The sequence below is a fragment of the Phasianus colchicus genome, chromosome 16 (assembly GCF_987193195.1).
Source record: "Phasianus colchicus chromosome 16, bPhaCol1.hap1.1, whole genome shotgun sequence".
Classification (NCBI taxonomy): Eukaryota; Metazoa; Chordata; class Aves; order Galliformes; family Phasianidae; genus Phasianus; species Phasianus colchicus.
In genome coordinates this window covers 3828030-3849632 of record NC_143451.1, presented here as the reverse complement: position 1 = coordinate 3849632, position 21603 = coordinate 3828030, and the positions used below count along the sequence as shown (strand labels likewise).

At 51.9% G+C, this 21603-nt stretch overlaps 1 protein-coding gene across 2 annotated transcripts in view; it reads right to left on the bottom strand.

The window, feature by feature from the left end:
* The window catches only part of ADCY9 (adenylate cyclase 9), a 59586-nt gene extending 47372 nt beyond the window's left edge, over window positions 1-12214 (bottom strand). The window contains exon 1 of one of the 2 annotated variants that reach the window (XM_090151637.1): window positions 10380-12214. In XM_090151637.1, coding sequence (XP_090007763.1) covers window positions 10380-12072 — 1693 coding nt within the window. In that variant the 5' untranslated portion in view covers window positions 12073-12214. The remainder of the gene's footprint in view (window positions 1-10379) is intronic. The other variant, XM_031595271.2, reaches the window with a different exon arrangement.
* Window positions 12215-21603: the final 9389 nt, after the last annotated feature.

The window sequence follows — 21603 nt, the reverse complement described above, 5'->3', positions numbered from 1 at the left end:
AAATAAAAACGAGAAGAGAAAATATTTGAGAATGTTTAATGACACCAACATTGACATAAGGTCAGAGAGGATTGGCTTTCCCTGCTCCTGAGTTTTTGGGCTTTGCACCCAAAGCACCTCCATAAATGACACTGAGGACTACACGAGAGCCCCCTGAAGCAGTCCTGGTTGGCTGACTGCAGATCTCAGCATCCCTCCGACTCACCCTTTTCCACCTCCCCCCATCACCTATGGCAGCACAGGGCTCCTCGCTGCATCCCCGAAGATAAAATCTAATGGGTAATTACAGATACAAAAGAAAACTTAGGATAACTATTTCCCCTTCACAGCTTCCGTCCCGTTAACATATTTTGCTGCTATAATGCCTATGGGGCTTATCTTTGGTTGCAGGAGAACAAAGAAAACAAACAGTGAGCATTTATCTAAACAAGCCGGAATATTTTCAGAGAAGCTGCCACAGTGCTATGGGGCCTTGGGAAGTATGTGAGAAATGGGTCGAAAGTAATATTGCTCTTATTTCTATGGCTTTTTGCTAGCCATTACAATGGTTTATATTATAATATCCCAAAATCCTACCTTCTCCATGTCATAACATACCTCCCATCAGCAAATGGCACTGAGATGCTGTTAGGGCTCACACTGAGCCCCTTCCCCCAACCCCAGCAATTTACCCTTTTGAATTAGTAGCAAACAAATAGTAAAGAACATGAAAGTACATTAAAAGGAGGAAATAAACTGCAGCAGTCCCATCAGATCGGCTGCAATAAGATGTAAATAGAAGTACGCAGTCATTTGCAATAGGGGGGGGAACTGCTGGGTTTGTTTACAAAGGAGCCTGGTGCTCCTCCAAGATCCACGTTCCAGCCTGAAAATAACTCCTTCCAACAGCTGTCAGGTGGGGGGAGGCGATGGACTAGAGAAGGTCCTTCCCCAGAGCACACAGTGAGCAGCAGTGCCTGGGAAAGGCAGTGACCGGGCACCCAGAAGAGGAACGTTCCCAGGAGGACCCCAGCACTTCAATATGGACTGCAGGAGCAGCACCACCCCATACTGAGCAGAACCTGTGTCCAAAACAGCTCAATACAAGCAGGGTAAATGGGCTGACCCAATCTGTCCCTCCATGAATGGGTCAAGCGGAGGCTCTGCTGAGTTTTAAAGGTCTTGGAATGTACCTTGGGGGAGAAGATGCTGAAAGAGCAGCAGAAAGCATCTCCGCTGCATTGCTGCAGTTTGCTCTTTCTGTCCCCAGCATCCAAAACGCTCAGTTCTGTTCCAGGAAATGTCGTGAATCGCCCCAAACGCAGCAGAAAATGTTAGGCCATTAAAGAATCACTTCCTTCCTCCCAAATAAATGTCACTTAAAAGTCCTCTCCTTTCCAGAACTGCTGTAAAGCTGCAGTAGGAGGAATAAATCATTATCTGTTTTGTATTAAAGGGAAAAAAAAAAAAAAAAACCACTGGAAAACAGCACTGACAGCAACTTCTCCCTTCCAGAGGTGGAACGCTGGGTTCCCACCATGAGCACAGAGCTGAGTGCCAAGCAGAGTGCTGCAGAAAGAGTCAGGCATCACTGCTACCATAGCAAGGGGCAGGCAGAACGGGGCACAGCATGCAGCTCACTGCCTGCACAGCTCCCAGCTGGCCCTGAGCTCCTGCCTGGCACATGGTCTCCTCCACCCCAAATGCATTTGGGATGCGGGCACCTATAGGACCAATGGGATTTGAACCTGAGCTGCAGAGCAGACTGCAAGGCACGAATTGCAGTTTGGGCATGTGGCATTTTGCTGTGACACTTTTGTTGGTGGGATGCTGACCAGGCGCAGCCCAAGTGACATAGCAGTGCACCAGGGGCACTGAAGCAAAGTGCTGCAGCAGCTTTGTTGGAGCAAAAAGGAGCTGCACAACCAACCAAGCCCTGGCTGCAGCTGTAGCTGGGGTTCGATGACAGCTGGCATTCCTCCACGGGCAGATTATTGAGCAGGCACATCAGAAACTAACCCACTGCAACGAAGGGCTGGCAGCTGTTTTCCAGGGCTGGGCTGCACAGCTGCAGATGGGGAAGGAAGTATGCAGAGCCTCCAGACAGCTCCCAAAGCAAGTCCATGCCCCAATCTAACCAGGGCATCCCCTCCCACCCCCAGCAGCAACACAGTGCACAGCAGCATTCCCAGGTCGTGCACTCTGCTTCTGCAGCTGATTTGTATCCCCTGACAAGAGAAAGGGGAAATATTAGAGTAACATTTCATCCTCTGTTTGTTATGGTTCAGCTATAAAAGTATCCACTTTATATATACATTGAGTCATTTTCTTTCAAGAAAGCCTGAAATATGGGGTCTGGAAGGGGTTTTTCTTCAATAAACACAACATGGTAAAAATCACTGCCTCCTCTACCAGTTAAGGCAGCAGAGCAGAGGGAGAATTACCAACTCCCTTACTGCAAAGGGGTCAGAAACAACATGCCATCAGCACAGCCCAGCACTGCACAGCCTCTGCTGCAGCCCTAGCTCACTCAAACTCACAGCTGTATGTTCTCATAGCCGTGTATGGCTGACATTCATAGAATTGTCACAGGATGGTTTGAGTTACAAGGGACCCTAACTGCCATTTTGTCCCACCCCCTGCATGAACAGAGACCCACAGCTCCATCAGTGCTCACAGCCCAGCCAGCCTCACCATGGGGGTCTGCAGGAATTTGGCATCACTGCCTCTCTGGGCAGCCTGTGCAGTGCTTCACTGCCTGTATTGTAACAAACTTCTTTATACTCAATCCAATATTAGGTTCATACAAGTCAAAGCACAGTCCCCAAGTTCAGTCCCCAAATACATATGGAACACAGTTTACTAAAATGCTTATAAACACAGTACTGTACAGAAGGACATGAAGTTGCAGAAGCCTAACAAGCAAATATATCCAAACCTGAAATACCTTACTTCTACATTTTAAAACAATTTCCAACTCTGTCACCTCTTGAAACCTCGGATATGGAAACATCTCCCACGATGCTCTGAGCACAGGAGGTGTCTACAAGGTCCCAGCCAGGGCAGAAGCTTCCAGGCATCATCTCCATGGACTACGCTGCCAGCCAAACTTGGAGCTCAGTGGGGTGGAGGAGGTCCAGCCATGAAGTTCAAAGGCCATTTGCTTAATCTAGGCTTTTCCTAAAGGAAATCTCAACAACAAAAAGCTTCTCTTCCAAAAAATACCCATCTACCACAAAAAGGATAATGTTTGCACTGACCTTCCTATGCCTCCATCAAAAAAAAAAAAAAAAAAAAAAAAGACAAACAACCAAAGAAAACCAACCTCACTACCACACAAAACAGGGAATATAATCAGAAACCCCAAACAAGATGTTGGCCTAGTTTTCCTTCAGCAGACAGACAGACCGACCTCCAGGCAGCACATTGAAAATCTGACTACTGAGGTGGACAATGCTTATACCCACAGTGACATGCAGCAACATAAAGCCTTAGGATGGGAGAGGAGAAGTGATGGGGTGCCAAGTTATCACAGAAACTGAAACCAAAACTGGAGAGAGTCCTGGCAAACATAGACGTGTTAGTGTATGTATGTGAAGACTGAAACTGAATGTTGTCTTTTGGTTGTTTTTTGCTCTTTCACGAAAAACAATAAAAAAGGCAGACATGTTTTGCATCATCATTTCAACAGGCAGGATTTCTAGATGACATATTCCTGTTTGCTTTGGTTTGGAGGTCACATGCAGCCTGTGGAATGAGACTTCAAGGTTTTCAGACAGTAAGCAGCAGAAGGGAAGCCTCTCCTGTGTAACAAAACAGCTCTCCAGACAAGGATTCCCTCCATGACTTCTGGAAAGCACTGTGGCCATGGGCACCCAAACCTCCTTACTGCCTTTGGAAGGATCTGGATGTGAGGTTCAGCTCACAGAGCATCTTCAGAAACACCCTAAGGATGCACATACTGAAACACCATCCACATACATGCCAACCATAACTCACAGCCGTTTCACACAATCAAGATTTTTGAACTCCTTTGGGAAAAGCTACCATGAAATACCAAAGCGTGAGCAAAGCTTCCCGCAGAGGTGGGTGCATGTGACTTCAGCAGCAACTCCAGGCCTTCTGTTTACAGCTCCGTGCCCACGGCAGATTCCAGCACTGGGATGTTTCATAACCAAAGACGTACATGTTCACTTCACGTCCTCAGCAGAAAAATTCAATTAGCCATCGCTACGGATTCCAGAAACCGGGGTGAGGCGTGGTGTGTGCTCCTCTTAAATGCTTTATTGGGATTATGAAACGACTATTAATACATTTGCTCATCCTCGTGCGGTATTTTTAAGAAAGCTCTCTGCTTCCAGTTGGTGCCAAGCAGCAAGTCAAACATCAAATATTATCCACGTTGTCTCATTAGTATCTTACATGTACATACGTGATAAAATCTGTTTCATAATGTATCGCAGGAGTGATGTTAGCCCCGAGAAGACGACACTCAGACTGAAAGCAAAACAAGTAAAAGCCTTTTACATAACATTATTAAGTAAGAACCAAGTTCTAAAACCTAGCAATAGATGGGAAAAGCCACCAAAGTCCCAGGCCAAGGCCTGAGAGCTGCTAGCAGACGTCTCTTAGCAAGGTTCCCCCGCCTGGAAGCCGTGGCCACTCTTTCTGCTGCTGCAGCCCAAGCACTGGCTTCCTAGAAGCACTCCCCTCCTGCCCAGCTCCTGTTGTCCAAACAGCGGATATTCAGAGCTGACAGCACACTTGGTCTCCCTGCAGTCATGCCCTTGCAGCAGCATTTCCTCGTGACATCCTGTCCATAATACTGGCTGTGGCACAGCACTTCCAGATCTACCTGCTTCAGTCCCATCCAAGTCGGTCAGAGGATAAAGATGCCTCATACCTCGTGGGACAGACCTCACGAGGCCATTAACAGGAGTTCAAATAAATAACTGCAACAGTCGGCCTCAGGAACAGCTACGTAAAAGCTATAAGGGAGCTCTGTCAGAAACACACCTAGTATAACATACAGAGAACAGCTAATTCTATTTCATGTATTGGGCATAAGCATTATGCAGAGGGGTAGCAAAGTCCTAGGCTGAAGCAAGTGAGGATAAGCCCAAGTGCAGCAGCTGCGGGCACAAACACGAAGGAAAAAGTCTGCTTACCCTTAAAAAGCCTCAGGTAAGCAGGGATCTCCAGCAAAATTCCCTCACCTCCACTGCCAACCCTTAAGGAGGTCTGGGAAGGGGTGGATCCTGACCCCAGCCCTTCCAGTCACTCAGTGCACTGCATGCACCTGAGCTCCCCTGGGTTGGCCCTGCCTTCCCACCAGGTGCTCAATCACTGCTTCATGCCATGACTTAGCATTTCCACTTCAGATGATATTGATTATTAACTGGTTTTCCTTTCCTTCTCTCCTTTTTTTTTGCTCTGCAAGCATAAGGTCCCATTACCCCTTTAGCAGGCTTGACATCCCTGCCAGCTCCTCTTCCCTGCTCTGGAGGATTTTTCTCATCAGGAGTGCTATTTCATGACCACAACGTGATCTCCAGATGTATTGAGCAAGCTGAAGACAACAGCTTGAGCAGTGGTTGAAGACAACAGCTTGAGCAGTGGTTGAAGACAACAGCTTGAGCAGTGCAACACAAGGAACGGGAAGCGCTGTCAAACTTGTAGCACATATTTATGGGTGTTCAAATGGCTTGCAAAGAATTCCCACCTCAGTTACTGGAGCAGATAGAAACCTAGAAGTTTGTAAGGGGCAGTCTGAACCCGTGGGATGCTTGCCTAAGGAAAACAGCTGGAACATACTGGAACCAAGAAACCTGTCTATCCCTACAGCCTCGTACTGGGAGACTGAGCGCTGTCTTTTTGGAAAGAAGGAAAGAGAAAATGCATTCAGCGCTGCCAGCCTTGAAGGCAGCACGGAGGCTCTTGGCTCAGCAGTCCTCCAGCAAGCAGCTGCACTTGCACACCCTGCACAGCCTTAAGGCAAGTTCCAACCCACTCCTGCAGGGCTGTCCAAGGCAGTAACACACAGGTGGGTCAGAGTCCCCTACAAGGCGTTAATGTGGCAGCGGTGATGAGCTGGCCCCACAGCAGCAGCTCCCACTGGATGTTAAACATTTAAAGGCTGGGATTATTGTTATTTTTCTTCTTTTTGAAGGACAGAAGTGAGATCAAAAATGGTCTAAAAATAGCGGGGAATTTTCAAGTGTCAGCTGCAACGGAAGCAGGAGTCGCTGTCTCTCCTTACAGAGCCAGCAGGGATGGAGGCACAGACAGCCACACACTGCAGAGAACAGCTCTAATTCACCACATTGACACTCTACAGCAACGTACAGTGCCATGAAATCCCAATGAAAGCGGTGCTTGAAAGCTGTGGAAGGAAGTTCTTACATCCTCCACCTGCCAGAGGGAAAAGCGAAGCTCATATTGTGAAATAACTGGGGGGGAAAAAAAAAAAAAAGAGTTTAAAACAATCTATTCAAATCATGCATCCATCATGACAGGAGATGAACATAAATTATGTGTCTTTCGCTGTGTTTTGTCTTTTCCATCAATCTTTCCCCCTGATAACCCACAATATGAAGGGTTTCACTTCACGAATAGAAAGTTCTCTTCCATTCAAACAGTCCCTCGCACACCTCTGATGACTGAATGGAGTACACAGAGAGAAGGGAGTTCAGACTTGTGAGCTGCAGCGCACCGGTTTACATCTCAACAATGATATTTCAGGCAGCCCAAGAAACAAAGAAAGCAGACACGATCACAGAGCCAGGCTGTGTCCCGTGCAAGGACAGGCCTTACGCGTGGCTTCTCACTGCCTGCAGTTGGAAATCAGTGATCAGAACTCAGAGCCTCAATAGCCAGCAGACGAGTTTCCCCTAAATAACAAACCAGCTTAGGGGTGAGCCCTCTCAGACAGAGATATTTTTCCACTTGGTCTTGGTTGAAGAGCCGCCCAGCAAACCTCCCTCAGCGTTTGGAGAAGCTCGTCTTTCCACATCTCTCTGCCTGGCATTGAAGCTGATGAGCACTAATACACAAACAAAACCAACCTCGTTTACCTTCAGAAAAAGCTCCTTCGTTCTATCAGGCAACATTCAGGGGAAATTCAACCACCTAGATCCCTACAGCAGGGGGCTTGGAGCTACGTGATCTTAAAGGTCCCTTCCGGCCCAAACCGTTCCATGATTCTGCAATGATTCCATGGACTCCTGCCTCAGTAACAGCAGCGAATAGCTCAGATGGTGTAAAAACGACAAGCTGGCTGCTCAGCTTGAGACAGCCTGGGCAAGGAGCTGCCTAGTGGCCAACAGCCACGAGTGTGGGGGGGAACTTCGACAACCGTGACTTGCACCAGGCTAACAGCACACACACACACCTCCCAAAGGGAACCACGGCTCTGTCACACGATGCTCCATAAACAGAGCCAGCATTCTTCCCCAAGATGCTCACGCATTTTGAGTGCTCAAAACCAGGCGCTGGTGACCCTGGTATTTCTGGGAATGCGGCTGGCTGGCAAACAGTGAGCGTGACCTCCTGAGCAGCAAGAGGGAGAAATGCAAACAGACGAGAAGAAATGAGAAAAACAAAGAGCACAACAACATTTCCATGAGCAGGACTTTTTATATCCTGAAAGGAGATCTCTGACTCCACGGAGGAGCGCAGAAGGGACACGTTAATGTCATCGTCTCATGTATTATGTGACTCTTGCTATCTCTCATAGCCCTCTATAAATCCATTTGCTGGGAAGCTTAGCTAGAAAACAGAAAATGCAAATTGTCTGAAATGCCACAGCAAAAGGCACAAAGTGGACTCTGGGGTTTATCTGTAGAAAACATCACAGCAACACTGCTCCCCTGTGCCTCCACCACCTCCGTGGGACGAGGTGCAGTGCGGACAGAAGGGCTGAGCAATCTCACGGCGAGAGCAGACAGAAATGGAAAAGCCCTGCAAGGCCATCAGTGGCTGTTTGTCCTTGCAGTTTGGTGGGGCAAGAAGCCCTGCTGCTTGAAATAAGAAGGCATGGAAGCATCTTATCATTTATCAGCCAAAGGGGGAAGAAAACATAATTTCATCCTAGAAACTCCGATGACCCTCAAAGCAAGACGAAGAAAGAGAAACTGAGTTGTGTCCTGCATCCTCCCAGACACGTGCAGAGCAGCAGGAGGATGACTCAGGGCACCTCTGCCACCGCTGTACCACATCCCAAAACCCAGGGCACAGCTCACATCAGCATGAGCCCTGAGCCCTCAGCACCTCATTCTGCTGAGGAAAAGCTGGCTTGGCAACGCTGGCTCAGCTTCAGCCAACAGCAACGGCAGCACAGGCAATTAAGAGATAATTCGCCAGGCACACGACATAAAAAATAGGATATCATTAAGATACCAAAGGTTGAAAGGAAGCTGAGAAGTGAAGTGTTGGTAGGGAAATAAAGCTCATGCCTGTTATCTCCGCAGCACTTTGATACTTGAAAAGAATAAGACACATGACATAATTAACAACCACAACAAACTTCCTCTGCTCTGCTGCTGCTGTCAACTAACACTCAGGGAAAACAGTAAGGCAACGGAGCTGCCCGGCCTGCATCAGCACACTGCAGGGATAGCAGCCTGCTCACAGGAAACCCAACCAAGAACTGAAGTCTGAGAAAGATCAAGAAGCAGCAGTGCTGGCACGGGTACCAGTGCTCTACGCAGTGCTCTTGTGGTCTCCTAGAAAACACGGACAAATGCACACAAGTATTTCAGAGCAGTACCGTCAGTCTCCACAAGTGCATTCACGTCACTGTGATGAATGACACTGAGCACAGTTATAAATTTAGCAAAAACACTTAATTTCACTTGCTGCCACAGCCCAGCCCTTCACTGCATCTAGCCATAAAGTCAGATGGAAGAAGGAAAAGAAGCGTTTCAACACCGCAGGGTTGTTTCTCTCCAATCAGAACAGAAATCTGTTGTTGATGCTATTTATTTTCACCAGAAAGGCAAAATTCAGCTTGGGCTACATGAGAGATCACAGCTGAGCCTTTTTTCTCCAAAGCACACTTGCACACGCACACATCGGTGTCGACCCATTTCAAAGAGCTTCGTATTCCATTCGTATTTTTAGAAGTCAAACAGAAAGCTCAACCCAGCACACACATCTGCTGCGGCTCCACGGCTCCCAGCCGCCAGCATCCGTGTGGACGTCTGTCCTCCCCGTGAGCCTCGTTTCAGCTGGTGCTGCATGCAGACAGCTCGTTCCCCAAAAATAAGTCTCTGTGTCACACCCCAAGCAGCACCTGCCAGGCGAGCGCTGCCGTCGCTCCCGGCGCTCTGCCCGTCCTCATTTGCTGACCTTTCTGCAGCCACTTTGGCCTCGTCCCATACTTACAGCCCCAAACCTCTCCTTCCCCCACCCACAACGTTCTCCTGCAACTCCTTTGGTTCCTTCCACGCCATTTGCCATTCTTTCCCTATAGAAGCGTGTACATTTATAAACAGAACAAACTCATGCCCTGTTTAAGGGCTTGCTACACGAGATTCTAACAAGATTCTGTGCTCGTTTCCACTTTTCTATGACTGGGGACAAACAACCCTGTGAGCCAGCAGCACAGCCCTGGGGGCAGGCAGCTCCAAAGAGGGAGCTGGGCTGGCAGCTCTGTGCCACCAGCTCTGCTGGGAGTTTCATTCGTAAGCCAGCGCTCTGCAGAGAAGTGATCACCGGCCCCTTACTCCAGCCGTACGGGGAGCCAACTGATCCCCAGCTTCTTGTCCAAATCACCAATCTGCAGTTTCATTCGGAGCTGCAGACAGCACAGCATCTGCCAGCACGCTGAGCCACCCCACTAACTTTTTCCAGCGTCACTCCGAGCCGTAACAACTCGCTATCAAACTGCCAAACTCACAGCGCTCGCTGCGTTCTGCGAATCCAGCTGTCAGCTTTCCCAAGTGCCTCCGCAGTCCCAACTCTTTCGGTGCCAACAAACTTTTCACAGATGCACATAATTTCACCAAACACATATGCTCTATGTATGGCACATGAAGTCAATTAACAAGTTTATTTACTGCATTGAAGGATGACACAACAGCACAACAAAAACCTCTTGCAGACAGCAAGCGCGTTCACCTTCTCCTTCCTAAAATGCTACGTGCTCACAAGTAGTTTTAAAGAGTTTTGAAGTCAGAGTGCTTTGAGCACACCCCAAAAAAAGGCATGAGCTCCTTCATGCGCCTCATCACCACATCCTTCTCTCCAAAACTCCCTCAGCTCCGCTGATCCCCAGCACGCCGACATACGCGTACAGCACGTTCAATCTGCAAGTCAACAAGCACAAAGCACGCACTGGGGAAAATAAATTCCCTTGTAAAAGGAAAAATAAGAGCCGAGTACAAAACAACAGCACGTACCTTTTAACTGGTCGGCCACCACGCTCTGACCGACCCGCTCCGTCACTTTGCCATCCTCCATTTCATAACGATCGTCCAAATATTTCGCAGTAGCTTCTGAAATGTGGACCTTCCCAGCCACCCCGAGCTGCTCCATCAGATTGGCCAGGTTGACGTCGTTGGACCACACGTCGAACTTGAACCTCCTCATTCCCAGGATGCCGCACAGCACCGTCCCAGTGTGGACGCCGACTCTCATGTTGACCATTTCTTTTTTCTCCTGGCAAAACTGCTCAATGGCTTTGATCATGCCCAAGCCCATCTCGATGCAGCAGTAAGCGTGGTCCGCCCGTGGCTCCGGGCAGCCGGCCACGCAGTAATAGCAGTCCCCCAGCGTGCTGATCTTCTCACATTTAGTGTCCTCGCACAGGCGGTCGAAGCGCCCAAAGAGGTCGTTGAGGAGCCCCACCAGAGCGTGGGCAGATTTGTTGGCGCTCATCTTAGTGAAGCCAACGATGTCCGCGAACAGAATGCTCACCTGCTCTATCTGCTGCATTTTAAAAGGCCGGAATATTATAGGGGTTTTCTGGATGGAGGGCTTCTTCTTCCTGTTCTTGGGGCTCGAGGTGGAATGACGTTTGATGGAGTTCTCGCTCTCATCATCGCCCTGTTTCATTAAGTCATCCGCTATTATTCTGGGCATAACAGAGTGAATCATCCTCTCTTTCAGGGCTTTTTCCACTTCCAAGTCTTTCCCATGCATGATGGACTGCCCCACCTTCAGGAACGTGCTTCTGGACCTGACTTCGGACATGATAAATAAATGGATGCCGATGGCGTGGATGCAGATGTGAAGGAAGGCTTTGCTCAACAGCTCCCAGTAAACCGTGCCGCCTCCGAGCGGCGCGAAGCAGTTCTCATCGCGGAAGCGATACCCAAAGGTCTCAAAGAGGACCGAGTAGGACAGCCCCAGAAACAAGCTCAAATACAAGGGTAAGTGCATCACCGCGTAGAGCAACAGGAGCACTTCGACGCACATGGAGAAGCTGCCCACCTGCGACAGGCAGGTGTCGGCGGGGGCGGCCGGGGCCGTCCGGTTGGACGCGTCTCCGCTCCCCGACAGGGGATCCAGGCTCTGGAACTGCGGGACCAGCGTCAGGGCGAACACCAGGAGCGTGAGCGTCAGCGAAGTCCACACGTAACGGCGGGCGTAGGCCTTGGTGAACGTGAAGGCAAAGAAGGCCACACACACCAAGAGGAAGCACAGGGCCGGCACCATGAACACCATCCGCTTCTCCCTCATGTGCACGCCGAAGTAGATGCCCCAGAGCAGGCAGGCCACGCCGATGTAGAAGAGGGCGTAGCGGAAGCGGCGCTGGGTCTGCGGGAAGCAGCGCTCCATGCACGCCTCCTCCAGGTTGGTGGAGTCGAACTTGGGGTCCCACCAGCGGGACGAGGCTCTCTCGAAGAGCTGCGGCAGTTTCTTCTGCCGGCGCAGGCCGGGCCCGCCGCCTCCGCCCGCCCGCCGGGCGCCCCCCGACTCGCCGGAGCTGCAGCTGGACGAGATGCTGTACTTGCAGCGCTTGGCCGAGGAGCAGCCCTGCTGCTGCCGGGGGTTGATCCTCACCGTCACGCTGTTGCTGTCCCCGCTGGAGTCGCAGCTCACCTCGGTGCTGTGGTGATGCAGCAGCTGCTGGTGCGGCGGGGAAGCCATGTTGTCGGTCCCTCCCGAGGAGCTCCTCCGCGTCGGATCCTTCGGGGCCGGGAGCGCGGACGGCCGCCGAGGCCGCCGCTCAGTTTCCCGCCCCGGGCAGCGCCGCGGGGCTCCGCCGCCGGCCGGGCAGGGCACGCAGCGCCGGGGGCCGCGGGCAGCCCCGCATAGTCCCGCCGCCTCGCGCGCCTCCGGGCGCCCCGCGGGGCCGCCGCCCGCCGCCCGCTGCCGGGGCGGGGCGGGACGGCCGGCCGCTCAGCGCCGCGGAGGGGCCGCCGGGCCCCCGCCGGGAGGGGCGCGCTCCTCCATGTCGGCCGCCGCCGGTTCCTCCCCGCGCCAACGGCCGCCGTGCGGGCAGCGCTCCCCTCGCGGCCGGGCCGGCCCCCCCCGCGCCCTCCCCCCGCGCCCTCACTCCGCCGCGCCGCCTCCGCCCGCCGGGACGGCCCCGCCGCCGGGCCTCGGGCCCCGCAGCCGCGCGTTCCTGGCGCCGCGGGCGGCGAGCGAGCGCCTCTGGGCGGACCCTCCGCCGCCGCGCTCCCGTCCCGCGGGGTGGTGCCGCCGCCGGGAGCCGCGGAGCGGAGCGGAGCGGGGCGGGAGGAGAGGAGGAGGCGGCGGGCGGGGACGCTCGCTCAGGCGCGGCGGAGCGCGGCGCGGCGCGGCGCGGCGCGGGCGGACACCACCTTCCGCCGGCGGCTGTCACGGGCTGCGGGCGGCGCGCGGGGCTCCGCGGGGCCGCGCCGAGCTAACGGGGCGGGGAAGGCGCGCGGCGCAGCCCTACGGCCCGCCCGCCGTCCTGCCTGCCGCTATCGGGGCCGCGCCCCGCGCCGCGCTATCTCTTCCTCCCAGGCGCTGCCCTCCGCCCCGTCCCGCACGGCCGCCCCGCGCCGCTCCCCGCTCGGCCGCGCTCCGCTCCCTCGGGAGCGCGCTGCGCAGCGACCGCAGCCTGCGCTCGTCCTTAATGCGGAGCCGAGCGGCGGCGCGGAACGAGCCGCGTTCTTCGGGGCCGTGTTCCCGTCTCCTGACGCGCTCGGCTGCCGAGGCGGTCCGTGAGCGAGCGGCCCCGTCGCTAGCGGTCGTTGTTTTGTTTCGGCCGTGACGCCGCCGTCCCGTCCCGGCTGAGCCGAGCTGGGCGGTGTCGCCGCGGCCTGCAGCGGGGCTCCCCTGGGAGCGGCCGTCGATTCACCCAAATGAGCTTTCAGTGACTTCGTGAAGGAGTCCTGAAGTGTGCGGGGAGGAAGGGGGCAGCTCGGAAATCGTTAGAGCCCCTATGGTTGCCGAGTGCCTCGGGGTGTCATTGAGAAGAACGCGGGGTGGCTTTTCTTCCAGGTAGAGACGTGCGTTTTCCCTCTGGCACGAATCAAGTCGTGACTTCGCCCTGTTCCTTTGTTAAGTAAAGCACTGGTTGTGCAAAGTGTAGGAAAAGCTGATGCTATTGTATCTTAGTACTGAAACATGGGCTTTAATTCAACATCCGAAGTGCAGAATCGTACTGGTACAGGTTGGAGAAGAGCTCTCAGATCCCCAGATCCAACCCCAGCCCACCCCACCGTGCCCACCTCCCTCAGTGCCACATCCCCACAGCTCTGGAACACCTCCATGGACGGTGACCCCACCACCCCTGTGCAGCAGTGCCACCGCATCACTGCTCTTTCTGAGAATAAATGTTTCTTAACACCCAACCTGAACCTCCCTCGGCACAGCTTACAACCTCCCACCCTATCACTGTTACCCAGAAGCAGAGGCCGACCCCTGCCTCACCACAACCTCCTCTCAGAAGGTGCAGAAGGCGATAAGGTCTCCCCTCAAGCAGACTGCACCATCCCATTCCCTGAGCTGCTCCCCATAGTCCTGCTGCTCCCCACCCCTCACATCTCCGTTATCCTCCTCTGGAAGGTTCCTGCTTGCACACAAAAGCAGGGGCAGCTCGAGTGAGTTAACCCTGTACGCATGAAGAGGAGACTCAGAAGCAACAGAAATGTGTCTTGTTCCCTCTGTGCTCCATAAAGTAGGACTTTGTGTGTGCTGAGAACAAACAATCACATCAAAGATGCTGCGTACATCACAAGTTTTGACCGGAGTGACCCACATGATCCCAGGTTTTGGCTACTTGCTGCTCAGAGACTGCTTTTGATCTTCACTAATGAACTCATCTCCTTTTTCCCGGCTGTCACATGCTGGCTTGGAGGACAGTGAGATGGGATAAAGTGGGACCGAGGAGACACCGGGCTGGTCCAACCCCTCTGGGGAGCTTCAGGATTGCCCTGTGTCCTCTGCCCCGAGGAAGCTCAGGTGTCTGAGTAAATTTCTTTTAAACCCATGCCACTAAATCCATGTATTTAGTCTATAGGATTCAATTTACTTCCCTTCTCAGAGGCACAGCTTTGTCAGCTCTCCTGATGAGCTTTTGTTTGACATTCATAATATTGTACTTCGCTGCTTATCTGGTGGAGCTGTGCGGAACTGTTCGGGGGGGGCTCTGAAATGTGGCAGCCCACATGTTGCTTTTTTAGGTTTCGCAAGCCGCCTCCACGAGGCACAGAACACGGATGGGAACCGCCGCCAGAACAACACCGGTATGAATGCCTGCCGTGGTGTAGCTGGGGAGGAGGAGTGCTCATAAGGAGTTTGTGCTTTTGTTGTATGCTGGCACGGGGAAACTTACAGCCTGGAAGAAAGGCAGCACCATGGATGGAGACTATGCATCCCATCTGGCTCTGGAAACAGCATAAATACTGAAGGAAAAATATGGCAGAACCAGTTCAGTCCATGCAGAGACAGTAATGCTCAAGGGAGAGGAAGAGATGCCCCTTCCCTGCTGTCCCATGCTAATGGAGAGCAGCAGAGTTCACCTTCTACAGACTTCTGCTCAGCATCACTGCTGAGCTTCTTCTGGACAACCTCTGGGTTATGGGGAAAAAACAGACATTTCTGCTTACAGATGAGCAGCTAAACAGTAGGCAGTGTTTTGGATGATTGCCACTCCTCTTAAATTCAGATTCACCGTGATGCTCATCTCACTTTTCCGTGCAAGCAGAGTGCAGGGCTCACCTTTGGCATCTTTTCCATGCAGAGCAAAGGAAGCTGAGTAAGTGGTGCATTCTTCTCACTTCCTCACGGTGGGCAGGTTCTTTGTGACTGCTCTGTATTCTCATCCTTCTTCAGAAGGGGCTCAGATTACCCACGTTACCAATGCAGCTTCATCTCCCAGGCGAGATGCTTTGCTGCGCCGTGCTGCAGACCCTGCTCACTTGGCGATGTCTGCCACTGGGACCTGGCTTCCCCTGAAGCTGCCTTTCCGTAAGACGAAGGCAAACTTCAAGTTTATTGCTCGTTCCATTCATAACGAGAAGTTCCCCTGACTTGCCAAGCTGCTGAATCAGCTCGGGCACCTCACCCTTGAGTCAGCAAAGCCCGAAATAGAAACTCGCTCTGTTTCCGAGCACAGGAAGCACCACTGTTGTCTGCAAACACAGCCACATCCAACATGGTTTTTTTATAACTCCAGCTCCTCACTGGAGGAACTTGAATGACATCCTTAAAAACAAAACAAAGCAAAACTGTTTTCTTACTTGCAGTGGGGAAGCTCCGATCGGTATGAATGGAGCTGCACAGGGTGGAAGCACTGAGGAGCGAGCAGTGGGAGGACAAGTGGCAGGCAGGGAGGCCAGCCAGCATCAACCCCCAGCATGGCTACAGCTGCTCCGGGTGGTCAGAGCTGGGGACAAGGGACAGCCAGGCCGGAGCAAAGCCCCAGCCATTGAGGAGTGGTGGCAGAAGCTGAGGAGCTGATTGGAGCTCAGCTGTGGAGATGTCCGTCTGAGATGCCCTGAGCAGAGCAGAATTTCCCTACCAGACCACGGCCATAAAATAGCTAAAAGCAGTGAACACGACCAACACTTGCATTCAAGGGGTGTAGGCTTACTTAGCTGTAAAGTCATCAGCAGGACTTCCGTGAGTAGGTGGCAGGCAGTGAGAAGCCACGTACAACCAGTCTGTATGTGCTGCACTGGGGAGGAGTTTCTATGACTCCAAGTCAGGCCACTGAGAAATATAATCCCAGTGTTAATTCACATGTTTTCCCTTCTCAAGAGGCTGAGCTCATGTTTTACCTTGCAGATGCACCATTAACCATTTCCAGCACACCACAAGAGAAAAATGGCAAACAACACCTTTCTGTTATCGCAGCTCACAAATTTGGACACAGAATCATCATACAGTCATCACAGAATGGCCTGGGTGGAAAAGGACCACAATGCTCGTCCAGTTCCAACCCCCTGCTATGTGCAGGGTCACCAACCAGCAGACCAGGCTGCCCAGAGCCACATCCAGCCTGGCCTTGAATGCCTGCAGGGATGGGGCATCCACAGCCTCCTTCACTTTCTGTGGGAAGAATCCATATGCATAAGGGAGCTCTGCTGCATGGGAAGGATCTCAGAGGACATATCAGCCATTCAGGTTCCCAATAGGCAGTGTCCTCTGAGCATGGCACTTGGGGCAGGATGTTCCTGCATTACTGTGGAAGAAATGATAGAGATTTGAGAAAAAATACTGTCATTTCTGCAATGCGATGTAGAACTCAATTCTGTCATTCTCTGTCTTCTGCAACGACACGATTGCACCTTGCAGCACATCTTGTGTTTGATGCTTTGGACAATTCAGCTGAAAAGAGGTGGGGAAGAGAATGTGCAAGCACAATCATGGCCTTATGCAATCCTCTTGTGCACACTGCATGGGTTTTGAAGAAAAACCTGCTGCAAATCCACCAGAAATCCCAGCTCCGGGCCTGAGTGCCACAGAGAATTACACAGCTTAAACCTCAGTGCAACATTTGCTGTGTGCACTGGGCCCTTTTGTGAGCGCAGGTTTCTGAGGATGAGGGAATCGTGGCGTGCTGCTGTCCCTGAGCATTCCCACCTCCTCACACAGCCGCTTTATCCTTCCAAGCTCTGAATGTCGCAGTGTATTTTAACTGCAAATCTGTTCTCCTGTGGCGTGGGTGCCAGAATCGTGGGGGAAAAAAAAACCAAGAGAGAGAGATAGAGATCCGTGGCAATTTTCTGTATTTATTCTGCCCAGAAAAGATAGGAGAGAGGCTCCTGCTCAGCCTCCTCAGGAGAGGAGGACCTGCTCAGCTCTGTGCAGGATTTCATGGGCTGGCTGTGGCCTTCTGGGCACCCAGGTGGCACATGATGTCCTCTGCTCCCCTGGGGCAGACAGGTCTATGTGGCAGTGCTGCACGCTCTGCCAGCCCACAGCACTGATGAACGCTTATTTCTGTGACAATTTCTATAGGCAGACATTCCATAAGCTTGGAAAAGCACGCTTCTACTGTCCTGAAACAGTTTATGTTTGCCCAAAACTTCACTTCGTTGCATCTGAAAGCAGAGCAGGGACAGGTGTCTCTGTGTCCATAGGGCAAGGTGGGAAGAAAATGATGCTGCAAACACGAATGCACAGAGCTTTGGTGGAGATGGTGACCCTTGGATGGGTGAGCTGGGGAGCAACAGGTACTGAATTTATATTGAAAAGTGAAAGATGGTGGAGTGAGAAGCTACAGAGTCTGGCAATGACCAACTCGATGCAGGTAGAATCTCAGAACGGGGCCCTAATCCTTTTATAAACAGGGAGTTGGTTCATGGGAGTACTGACAGCCACACGTGATAAGCAGTCATCAAACAACCCCTGTGCTCAGTGGCACAAACCGAGCTCTGAACGGCACAGGCAGAAAACCCATCACCTCCACAGGCTTTGGGGACACCAAAGGGTTCCTCCAGCCTGCAGCTCTGGGGGCTCCATGGAGGATTTGCACCCACAAGCAAGGCTTGGGCTGCATTGGGTGGGTCAGGACAGTTGTGCTGATGGCCGAGGGCTCGTGCACCCTTCAGGCCCTTCCAGCCCAGGCTGCCCAGCCCCTGCTGTGCTCAGGTTAGTCATGCTAAGCAGGCTTTTTCCTGCCTGCTGATTCCTCCTCTTTGACTCTCCTTCTTTCAGTTTTGGCTCTGTGGAAGAGCAGTGAAAATACCCTGTTACTCTTTGCCGGCTGTTCAAGTAACACAAATTTATTAAACCTCATTTCGTGATGCCCCAAAGGCACAAAGGGTGGTGAGTGCCGTGCTTTAATTTCAGATGCCCCTTGTTAGCAGAGGAGGAGCTTCCCGTGATCTTCCCAGTCACTGACAGGACTCCAAGGAGAAGCGGGCAGGTGATGGTCACACCTGGACCATCAAAGAAATGCACCTCACGTCAGCCCCTGAGCCATGGAAGCACTTAATGAAGAACCTCTCTTAGTCAGGATTCTCACTTCCCCTCCTTGAAGCGCCCAGCTCAAACCCCAGGACTGGGCTCATCGCAATGCAGGTGTGCTGGGTTCTCACCTGATGTTCCATCCCACCTTGTCTCCTCCATGCAGAGCTTCTGCAGGGCAAGGAAAGCTCCACCAGTCTTCTGAACAAGTGGGAGAGTCGATCCATTTATTAGCAAAACAGCAGGATGAGCTGGATGGAGGTGTCTGGGGTCTGAATGCGCAGCGAGGAAGAGCTGCCTTTAAGCAGCTTTGTTCGCACAATAGATTCTGAGCTATCCAAGTTAAAAGGGCAGAATGTCCTCACTGAGAAATGCAATTTAGAAACCCAACAGCTTGAAAACAGCTGGAAAGGTTTGGGACTTCCTGGGGAGAAAAAAAATCACCTTTGGCTCAATGAGACGTGGAGGATTTCGGTCCCACAGTGGAAGTTTTTGGAGAAAGTTAGGACTAATGAAAATGGAGGATTAGAGTTTCAACTGTTTTGCAATCGTTGGCCTCGGTCCTTCAGACACTTTCACACATGCTTAACTTTATATGTGTGGTTAGCTTTGCTGACCTGAATGGGATTATTTACACGTGTAGATCCGAGGACATGCGTAAATGTTTACAGAGTGGCGTTCTGACCGTAGCATTTGTCACCAGAAGTGACGCCGTGTCAAGGTCCCACCCTGGGGCTCACAGAGATCCTTCGTGCTGGAAAAAAACCCCACAGCCAAAAGCTGGGAAATCCAGGAATTCAGATTCCTGAGCCCGTCTTCAATCTGCTCTCACGTGAATGGGATCTTTTGTTGTGCCACATCAGGGCGCCGTGCCACCGACTCGATCTGGCTGCTGTTAAACGTGCACCTTTATGTGTTCCCACTCTATAGGAAGATGCTGCATGCCCGTATCTGAAGGATGTCAGGGCTGGGGGCTGGGAAAGGACACCTGGCCATCGGTGGGGCACGAGGCGTTCCCTCCCTGATGGTTCCCCTCCCTGATGGAAGCAGAGCATCAGAAGTGTTTCTTGGAGCACAGGAGCACGTTCTACCTGCTGTGATGTGATCTGCTGAGAGCCTCCGAAACGCCCATAAATCACCTCTGCAAACTGCGCCTCTAACATTTATCGGCTGGTTTCTGTCTGCAAGCCAAAGTGCCATTAGGCTGACTCACATTTTGGCATTTTGTGTTTGTATACAACAAGACAATGTTTGCAAGCAATGGGGAAAAAAAAAGAAAACACAAGAAAACCCTTCTTGGGCAGCACTGAGATCCCTGTGGGCCCAGCCCTGATCTGCAGTGTCCCCAAGGAGCAGAGCTCAGCACCTGCCCCTTCTTTTCTTTCCTTTCTCTTTCCCTTTCCCTTTCCTTTCCCTTTCTTTTCTTCTTCCTTTCCCCTCCCTTTTTCCTTTCTTTTCTCTTTCCCCTCTCCTTTCTTTTCCCTTTCTCTTCCTTTTCTCTTTCCTTTCCTTTTCCCTTTCCCTTTTCTTTTCCTTTCTTTTCCCTTTCCCTTTCAATTTCTCTTTCCTTTTCCTTTCCTTTTCTTTCCTTTTCTTTTCCTTTCTTTTCCTTTCTTTTCCTTTCTTTTCCCTTTCAATTTCTCTTTCCCTTTTCTCTTTTCTTTTCTTTTCTTTTCTTTTCTTTTCTTTTCTTTTCTTTTCTTTTCTTTTCTTTTCTTTTCCCTTTTCCTTGTATTTTCCCTTTCCCTTCCTTTTTCTTTACCTTTCCTTTCCTTTTTCTTTCCCTTTTCTCTTCTTTTCTTTCCCTTTTCCCTGTCTTTTTCCTTTCCTTTCCTTACCACTCTGCAGGGCTGGCACCGTGGGCCAGAGCTGGGAGAAGAGCAGCGTGCGGGGCGTGGGAAGGGGGAATGCAGCAGCCACCGAAGCGGAAACTCTCGGATGCAGATGTGCGTGGATAGCCAAAGAGCTGACAGTTTACTCTTCCTTCCTCCCACAGCCACATAACTGCAATGATTTTTTAATGACAGGTAGGGCAGTAGGTGGGCTTCTGGCTGGAAATCCTCCGTCCTGCTGAAAAACACCAGATTTAGGAGCAGCAACCATTAGCCACGGCATCGAGAAGCATCGGGCAGCACCCTCACTCCCTGGGTCACCTGGAGGGGATGCTGACACTGCAGAAGGTCCCCCGGTGGCTGCAGGAGCAGATCTGGTGGCTGCTGCCGTGCTGCTGTGCTTTTTCCTGTTCCTCCCACTGCTACTCCCGCTAATATTAGCAGCACTAATTGCTCGTCGCATTCCATGCGTGTGCATGTTAGCGTTGCAGAGCGGCTAATCGTTGCGTTCTGTAATTAAACAGCCACTAATGAACGTGCTGCAAAAGGAGCAGCCTGTTGGGTCGCACCCTGGCTCCCTGCAGGGCGCCATTGGTCCTGCTCTGATGGAAGGCACCGAGCTGCCAGCTCCCCGTGCACGGCTGGCTGAGGAAAGGCAGGCACCCTTCACCCTTCCATGGGAAGTCATACGTGGAGAGCCATGGGGCTCCCTTCCCTCCCAACACTGAGAAGCATTGGCCTCGTGCTCACCATGAGAAAAATCAACTTGCCTCTGCAGCATAGAAATAGAAACCATATCAACCTCATTGCAAAAAGCCACCGGGTTGGGTTGGAAGTGGATGGTCTTTAAGTCCCTTCCAGCACAAACCATTCTATGATACTTTCATCACTGAAATGCAGCAACGCTGCAGTGATGAGGTTACAGGTGGTAACCTTCCAATGGGAAAAATACAAAAATCTGGGGGGAAGCTTATTCTGGATTCCCTTATGGCAAGGAGCAGCCCATCCGCTCCATACACACCAGGGCAGGTGATGGAGACCTCGGGGTGTTCCATGGGCACCAAGGCAGTGGGACCATCGCCTTGTGCTGAGTGCCAGCAGTGCCACTGCCGAGCCCCGGGCTGCAGCACGGCAAGGCTGGGAGCAATGCTCGTGTTTTCCATCCAAGGGACGCGCCAGAGCTGCTGCCAGTGCTGTGTCTCAGGGGAATCAATTTTCATCCTGCCAGAAGCATTAATTTCTCATGATTCACATCTCTAAAGCAGCTTTGGAAAGAAAATGTGCTTTCGCTAGTCAGACCTTCACGCACGTCAAGATGCCACAGTTTTTTCCAGACTTTCCAAAGGAAGCCACGGCTGAGCGAGACATTCCTCCTCCTCCTCCAGCTTTCCTGCAACAACCCTTTCAGATCAGTGAGCTAGACAGATTGTTGGAAGGACACACAGACAGAGCTGGGCAG